The sequence below is a fragment of the Callorhinchus milii genome, unplaced genomic scaffold (assembly GCF_018977255.1).
Source record: "Callorhinchus milii isolate IMCB2004 unplaced genomic scaffold, IMCB_Cmil_1.0 Scaffold1, whole genome shotgun sequence".
NCBI lineage: Eukaryota > Metazoa > Chordata > Chondrichthyes > Chimaeriformes > Callorhinchidae > Callorhinchus > Callorhinchus milii.
In genome coordinates, this window is record NW_024704742.1 from 47,501,531 (window position 1) to 47,510,357 (window position 8,827).

General features: G+C 38.5%; 1 protein-coding gene across 1 annotated transcript; it reads right to left on the reverse strand.

Annotated features, from left to right (window-relative positions):
- Positions 1-3,125: 3,125 nt before the first annotated feature.
- tlr1 (toll-like receptor 1) lies at positions 3,126-7,241 on the reverse strand. Its single transcript, XM_007889182.2, has 2 exons — positions 7,101-7,241; positions 3,126-6,306 (listed from the first exon to the last, which is right to left on the reverse strand). The coding sequence occupies exons 1-2, from the start codon at positions 7,161-7,163 to the stop codon at positions 3,814-3,816; spliced, it is 2,556 nt and encodes an 851-aa protein (XP_007887373.1). The 5' UTR covers positions 7,164-7,241; the 3' UTR covers positions 3,126-3,813.
- Between the last annotated feature and the right edge of the window lie 1,586 nt (positions 7,242-8,827).

Consider the following 8,827-nt stretch of genomic DNA (forward strand, 5'->3'; position numbering starts at 1 on the left):
GTTTGGGCACCCTACCTTAGAAAAAGCACAAATGCTTTAACTAAGGTTTACAGTATAATTTGAGTAATTAAGATCTAACCTGTGAAGAGAAACTCACAGAAGTGAGCTTGCTTTAAAAGGAAGAAATTGATTAGGAGAGACATGATCATAGGCCTTAAAATGCTAAATAAAAGTGAGACGATGGAAATGTAATCTGTGATCGTAGAACTCAAAGATAAAAGTTTAAAAAAACAGCCTCAAGAGGGGACCCAGTGGAGTCAAAACTAACCAGCTGGGCTTGTGGGGAAATATCCGGTACCCAGAACAGGATTTGGCCATTTATCCTGAAAGGTTATAGGTTTGAACCTCTGGACTGTTTTTGTGTTAGCTGATCTCAAGCACGCCACCATCATGGGGGCTTCTATTGGGCTCAGCGCTTCGGTTTGGGAAGGTGTCATTTTCCTACTCATGTTTCCTATCCAGAGATTCCTCCCAGAAAGTATGTGGTGTCAGGGAGAGGACAGGTTGGAGCTCAGTTGTGGTTCCCCCAGTGGCTTCCCAACACCGATTTTCAAGACTAACATGTGAAGAATACAATACAATATAAATATACATTTACATGGAGCCTTTCATGTTGGGAAGACAGGGAACAGTCTATTTGAGGGAGTGTTTTTCAATCATAGAACCCGTCCACAGTAAGAGGAAAAGGAAGTCAAAATATATTTGGGAATTGGTGGTGTGGGGAGAGGGGCAGAGAAAATTGATTGTGGTGGAGAGTTATGAAAGAATATAGTGTAAACATAATGAATTCCCATCAAATGTAGTTCATTCTATTCGGGTTAAGAGCTGCTTGAGCACCTAGGTGTGAATTGGACTGAAAGCATGATGGGCCAGTTGGCAAAGCCCTTGTTTAAAGTGAAACTATAATAATAATAATCCTTGCATTTGATATAGCGCTTTTCACATCTTCTAGACATCTCAAAGCACTTCACAGAATATGCTGTAAAGTGAATTGACCATATATTTGTGGGCGAAACGTGGCAGCCAATTGTGCACAGCAGTGTCCCACAAACAGTCGTGGATTGAAATGACCAATTTATTATTGGTTTTTTTGGGGGGATTATTATTAGGCGTGTGGAGTAAGGAAACTTGCCCAAGGTTTCGCTCTGCCTGGAATTGAACCCAGGTGTCTCGCTTGCAAGCCGAGTGCTCTAACCACTGAGGTTAGGACTGAGGTTCACTTTCTGAGCTGTGTTAGTTGATCTCAGTCAATGTCATATTAAGGAAATATAATTGTCTTCAGCACCGTGAACTAGGCAGGAAAAAAGATTACGGGCTCCCACACCCAACATTGTCCAGTGACTCTACTGAAAGGTGATGTGACAATTTTACCTTGGTTACATTGGTCTAGTGTAGTTAGATCACCCTCTAGTGGCTTGTAACAAGTATAATGGATTGAAGTGTTTAAAATACTGTACAGTGCATCTATGAATACTGAAAAAAGTATTTTTGACAATGGCGTTGTATTTCCGATCAGATATATGAAGCCTTAAAATTTCTCATGGTCTTAGCCTTGAATTTAAGATGGTGCAGAATTTTGAAAACTTCTTCAATGTAGTCTTCATTTTTATCTAGTTTTACCACCCACCAGTTCTCTGGAAGTTCGATTTAAATACACAATACAATACCATTTCCATTTATATAGTAAACATATAGTTGATTAATTGAAATAAAAATCTCATGATTGCAGGATGTCTCAAAGCGCTTGACAATGCTGGATGAGCACCTGTGTTGGGATGTGGGAGCCTAGGGTGGTGAAGAGGTGAAAAATGGCCAAAAGTGCAGTCGCAGAGGTACAATTTGAGATATGCCCTGAATGAGGGGAGGGTGGGAGTGAGTTGGAGAGACTGTGTGATGCAGTTCCAGAGAGCAGGGGAGAATAAGTAACAGACAGCTCGTGTTATACAACATGAAACACAAATGGATTGACTATTAACAGTATGAAGACTCTTTGAATAATCGTACAAAAGTCTAAAACTTGATCTCAGGGTCCAGATTTTTTTAAAAAACATTATAATAGAGTATCTCTCTTGTTTCAAAATATCCCAACCTATCTCAGATCGTAAAGTTAGATCAAAGCTTAAACTTTAAGTTTCTTCAAGAAAGTGAAATCCCAAGCTCCTGAGAAATAGGTGTGCTTTTATGAATGATGAAAAAAATTTTGTCTGCAAAAAAAAAGCACGCTGTGTCCATGGACTGCTTTTGGAATGGTCCATTTCACACCAAGCACTGGTTTAGGACATCAAATGAAAATGATGCACACTCAACGTATAATGTCATCAAAGAAAAACAGAACCCAAACTGGCAAATTGCTTGTCCATAAAACCAAGAACTTAAACTTGTATCAGAAGGCCATTGAGACATGAATTTTATGCATGATTCAAGAGACAACAGTTTCTGTAGAAAGCTGCAAATTTCAGGAAAGTTGAGGTTAACACCTAAAAAAGACAGATTTATTGAACTGCATGGTTGCTTTCTGTTCTCCAAAGCTATAATAATATTCCTTACATTTGATACAGCGTCTTATCACGTTGTCCAGATCTCTCAAAGCGCTTCACAGATTGCAAAGCGTAGTGATTGTACATTTACTTTCATGTCGGGAGAACATCCCAAGGATTTGTAAGCAAATCCAGCAGACAATTTTCAAACAACGTCCGCACACAGCCATGAAGTAAATGACCAATTTTATCTGGAGGATTTTAGCCCAGATTGTTGGAACACCAAGAGAAACTGGCTTCTCTTTTTGGACAGTGTAATGGATTTTTAACATCCACCTCTGAACAGAGGGGACCTCAGTTTTGCATGTCATCCAAAGGACGATACGTTCAACGATGCAGGGATCCCCCAGCACTGTAGCGGAACGTCAGCTTAGGACTATGAGTTCAAAGAACCAATGTGGAGTTTGAACCCACAACTTTCTGACTCGGAGGCAAGAAAGTCACTAACTGAGCTAAAACTTACTGTAAAGTGTAGTGGACCATACATTTTTAAGCAACCGCATCAACCAATTTGCACATAGCAATCAATATTCCACAAATAGCCAGTAAGTGAATGAATAATTTAATTGATATACATTGATTGTCACAGCACAGAAATAAGCCATTCGGCCTAACAGACAGAGGAGACCGCAGTTTTGCATCTCATCCAAAGGACGATATCTCGAGCAATGCAGTGCTAACAAAGGTAATGTTCATGCTGGTGTTTATACTCCACACCAGCCTCTGCCCCTAATTTTGTTCCCTGTACTCCTCTATACCCTTACAGTTTCAAACCTGCACATATCAAAAAGATGCAAACAGTAAAGAAATTAAAAGTTTTTGTACAGAATGATGTTACTTGAAATTACATAGAATGTTACAGCACACATTTATTTGACCAACTAATCCATGCCAGTATTTATACTCCACATGAGCCTTTACTCCTCCTAATCCCTTTTCGCATAACCCTCGATTGACTTCTCCCGCATACATGCATCAAGTTTCTTCTCAAATACATTGATGCCTCTTGCTTCAATCACAGCTTCAAACAGTGAATTCCACATTTTCACCACCTTCTGCGTAAAGAAGTTCCCTCTAATACTCCTTTTAAATCTGCTACAGGCTATTTCTTATTTATGTCCCGCATTTAAGACTGATCAATAAGTGGAACATCTTAGTGACACCCACCTTATCAAATGCTTATTACAATTTTAAACACAATTTAGTAAATAAGTGTTAAAAAAATGGATAAATCCAAAGAGTGTATATTTGACATTTCTGGGACAATCTCTGCTTGTTATACCATTGTTGTTTCCTCAGATGATAATTCCAAGTTTATTTTTAATGTTGCTCGTAGATTAGCCCAGAATAGTCCATGTTTGTTTCTGTCTTTTGGCCATTCAATGTATGTTTTTCTTCCCATAAGTGATTTCAGTTTATGATATTTTGATGGAATTAGATACTGAGGGATTGGTTCCAACAGAATTAATATCAACTTGTCAGACTTTTCACTTAATACTTGATGCTGTGCAAAGTACAGCTCATAATGACACCACTCACTCTGAATGAAATGGGGGGATACAACAAATATAGATTTGTAACTCTTCTCTATGCATCTGATTATGTTTTCAATAATACTCCTGCCTGGAATGAAATGCCTTTCATGAAGACAGATGCGCAATGGACATCCTCCTTCTTCCAGGTTGGGAATCAACTCCTCCTTCACCCAGCAGGAATCATGTTGACTGTAGGAAACAAATGCATGAAAGACCAATCCTTCAGTTGGCTGACGGCCATCCTTCTTCATGGCTCTCTGTTTGGTCTGTGTCCATTGCCAGACCATCCTCAAATACCAAGGGAGGTCCAGGAAGTGACACATCACTCCAGTTACAACTGTTAGCACAGTTACGCTGCACAGCACAATTACCAATAACAGAGCTGTATTACAGTTTACCTCAGATAAATGGAAATTCTTTAATAAAGTTCCTTTAAGATTTACTGGGGAGGCACATTGATAGGACTCTGGCCACCCGATCAACTGGAGAGTGGTGAGCTCCTGCTGAATCCTGCTGAACTCTCGCAGACCACAAGTGCATGTAAATGGATTGTGGGCAACATTTAGCACGTTCAGCTTTGAACAGCTTTTAACCAAACTGCTGGAAACTTCATGAAGTAAATTTACATCAACAAACAGAATCTCCAGATTTACAAAGCTGCTACACTCAGGCAGAGTTACCAATTTGTTGCCTCCAAGGTACAATTCCTTCAAAGCTTCAAGTTTATTCAGATTGTTGGGAACACTAGATATCCGGTTATTATTCATATCGAGGATTTCTATACTACTGGGTAAGCAGCTGAAGACTGAATTTGTAAGTTTGTTTAAGGATAGGTTAAGTTTTACCAAACTCTCGGTCCATTGGCAGTTTGGATTCTCACCCAATGTAAGTTGGTTTTGACTAACATCCAGGTACTTAAGTATTGTCATAGTAACAGTCATGCTACTAATTTTCAGGAAGCTATCCAATTTACATTCACTTAAAATAAGAGTTTCCAGGAAATTCCAGTCTTGACAGTCTTGGAAAAAGAAATCTCGAGAAAATACGTTTCCAGAAAGGTCCATAAATTTATATTTGTTTCCGCTATTTGGGCAAGTCATGAATATGAGGTTTGCTTGAGAAATTGTTATGTTTTCAACAGTTAGGCTAGCAAAAACATCATACAGATCATTTTGATCGAAATAATGGTCCATGATTATTACATGTTTTAGAGAAAATGCTTGTAAAAATGATTCACAATAAGTGTTCACCTTGATCGGATTAACTTCCAATATAGTCAAATAAAATATACTGATATCTTTCATTGTAGAACACCAAATGATATTTACTATTTCTATTAAACTTTTCCAATTTAGTTTCATTTCTTGAAAGACCAATTTACTCACTTTTGAAGTAATAATAGCCTCAGTAAAAGCATTTAAATAATGGCTGCAATCTTTTTCACATGCAATGTTTGATAGCTTTAAAGTCTCAGGGAAACTGAATGCATCGGTCAGCATACTTTTCAGCAAATTTGTATCATTGGTTGTCGGTAAACTAATGTCAAGTTTTGTTGTTTTCAAAAGTTGTAAGGTACCACGTTCATACTTTGACAACCTTTCCAATCCTATGGAAACATTGTACAACTGTTTGTTGGAGATTTCTTTCAGATCAGTTTTCCACAACTTGATTTCTTTATTACTGCCCAAAAGTAAATATTTCAGAGAGTTCAGAGAGCCAAATGCTTTCCCAAGTGTCAAGGTAAGAAAACTATTAGAAGAAATATCTAAATATTTGAGCGACCCAAGTCCTTGTAAAAAGTAACCTGAGGTGTTGGAGAGTTCATTCCTGGAAAGATCTAAACACTCCAATTCTTTATTGATGCTGAAAACATCCTCCATCAAATCCTTGATCAGATTGGACGACAAATTCAAACTCTTTAGCAAGGGAAGAGAGGCAAAGTCTGTGATCTGAATCTCAGTGATCTTGTTTTGTGATAAATCCAGCAGCTTTACATGACTTGCTAAACGTTCTGGGACAGTGGTCAAAGACCTGAAGGAATTGTTTATAATAGTACCTTTTTCAGCAGTAAAACACAAACTGCAGCAGGTTTTACAAGTTACAATCCAGATGACAAAGAAGAGAATATTAGCCATGGCAGTTTGTTTTCTTGTAGTTATTGTCTCCTGCCCTTCTCCAGCTGACGTATATTTCACTTGTTTCCTCAGGCTATTTTGTTCAAATAATTGAAAAAACTGAAACAAAAGAAAAATATAAATCATTATTATTGTATCTTTAGAACAATATACAGATTATCCTAATTATTTAATATATTTCATGAAATAACGTTTGTGAAAACTCACAATGACAACAATAGAATGAAAGATGTAGTGTAAAAGTAGACATTGATTGTCTAAATTTATTATTCAAAACTTAAATGACAAGTTGATTAAATGTTGAAATTGCTGAAAGTGAATATTTTTTAAAAAGTCACTACAAATCCTACAATAGTTCACTTATTAATCAACACTTACTGTCCCAACATTTTCCTGTTCAGGAGGTCCTATGCCACTATTTGAAAAGACAAGGGAGTTTCTCCTGGTGTCCTGGCCAACACTCTCCCAAATAAAAAAAAAGCTCATTCAGGTTTTAAGCTGTTTATCGGACATTGCTCGGCGCAAATTGACTGTTGCGTTCACCTATAAAATGCATAGTCCCCACACCTTACAATGAATCCTGTGAAATCCTTTGAGATGTTCTCCCAACTTGAAAGGTGATATATAAAATTGAAGGATTATTATTATTAATAAATCACTGTGCACTATTCAGGGCTACTGTGCGGAGCTATTGGTAATCTGGTGATGCAATAAGCAATATAAAGTCATCATAGCCTTTTAGAATTGCCCAGATTCTAATTTAATGTATGTTCCTTGGGGCAGCAATTACACTGTACTCCAGCATTGAGTAGCTCCATCCCCTTGCATGCTCACAAAATGCCACAAGCTTGTTGATAAGAGTAGCTAGGCTGTGAAAGGGACCCTTTCATTACCAGCCTTGGATCTGCTCCACTTCTCCTGACTTGCTGGCATTTCCTATTGTAGGTTATTGCCATCCTCCACCCCCTTTGATATAAAGAGACAGTAACTTCATATTAGAATTTATAATGTTCATTCAGTATTGGAAACAAAACATTTCTGAGGTATTGTATATTGAAGTGTAGAGTATTTACATGTTTTTAAATCAGATCTGATTGGTTCTTTAATATCAGACCAAACATTTTTAATACAACTTTTTCAATAAACGCATGATTATACTGTATATTTTTTCAATGTAATAGTGATTATCTAGCAGCTGTAAATATAAACATAATCAGATTTTTTTCACGCACAGCTCTCCGGACTAGGCTCCATGATCCTATCACCCTGTCCTCACTCGGCTCCATTGGCTCCTGATCCCCCAACCCATCGAGTTCAAGATCCTCACCCTCACCTTTAAAACCCTTCTCACTCAACCTTACCTCTGCAACCTCCTTCAACCCTACCAGACCCAGCCACTTCCTCTGCTAGCACTAGCCTGTTTCATATCCCCTCAACCCTATCCTCCGCTACATCATCGGAGCGGGCTTTTGGTTTTCTACCCCTGCTCTCTGGAACTCCAACCGGGAGTTCCTCCGACTCTCTCCCTCCCACTCTCTTGCCAACCTGCGCCTAATACTTTCCAGAATTAGGTAAGCAGGATGTGTCCCTCCAGGGAGAGAGTGCGCATTCCATTCCAACAACCTATCTCTGGGATTTCCATGTGTAGGTGGGATGCATGGAAATCTCAGTTTGGTTTCGATACTCTTAAGCACGGTGACGGGTTTCTGCAAGTGTCAGACACCCGGCTGGCCCGTAAAAGATCTGAAGGACAGCACCTCAGACAATGCAGCGGTTCCACAGCACTGCATCGGAATGTCAGGCAAGGAGATTATGAGCTGAATGTCTTGGGGCTTAAACCTACAAAAACAATAATACAACAACTTGCATTTATACAGCGGCCTTCACACAGGGTAGCTTCTCAGAGTGCTACAGCCTTTTAATAGCCTTCTAACTCATAAGTGAAAGTGCCACCAACTGAGACAAACGGAAAAGAAAATCGATCAAGTCTTTGAACTGACACTAAATACTGAAAAAAATGTTTTAAGGGATTTGCTTCACCATTCTAAAACCATTACATTTTGTTTAAACGGGAATAAGTTTTATTAGAAATAATGATGCAATACTTTACCAGAAAAGTTGTATATTCAGGAACAGCTTGGCAGGAATTCAGAATTTACCAGTATATCCTTCCAAAGAAATAGCATGAGGTACACCAAATTTGCTCAGATAGTTTACAGATATCTTATAGATTACAAACTCATTCACGAACACTTTCCATTTTGCTTCACACACTAAAGGAAGAGGTGCAAACAATGGCGACTGTAAAAGAACTATAAATACTTACTTCCCCTTTTTGTCATCTGCAGCTTGAACATAGAATTGACATCGACTCTATCATACTTCCTCTCTTCAAGCCCGGAAAAGGGAAACGGGTATAAAACAGCAAAGTATTTGTCCACCTCAGATTGCCAGACCTATTAGGGCTTTTGACCAAGCAGTTAATCACATATCTACACATCCAACTCTGCCCCATCTGAGAGACAGTTTAGTCCTGGGAATACCTTGCTTCCTTACCGCACAAGATTTCTTCGACACGGTTCTCATAATTTGTATATATCCAGGGCTGATTGACTAATAA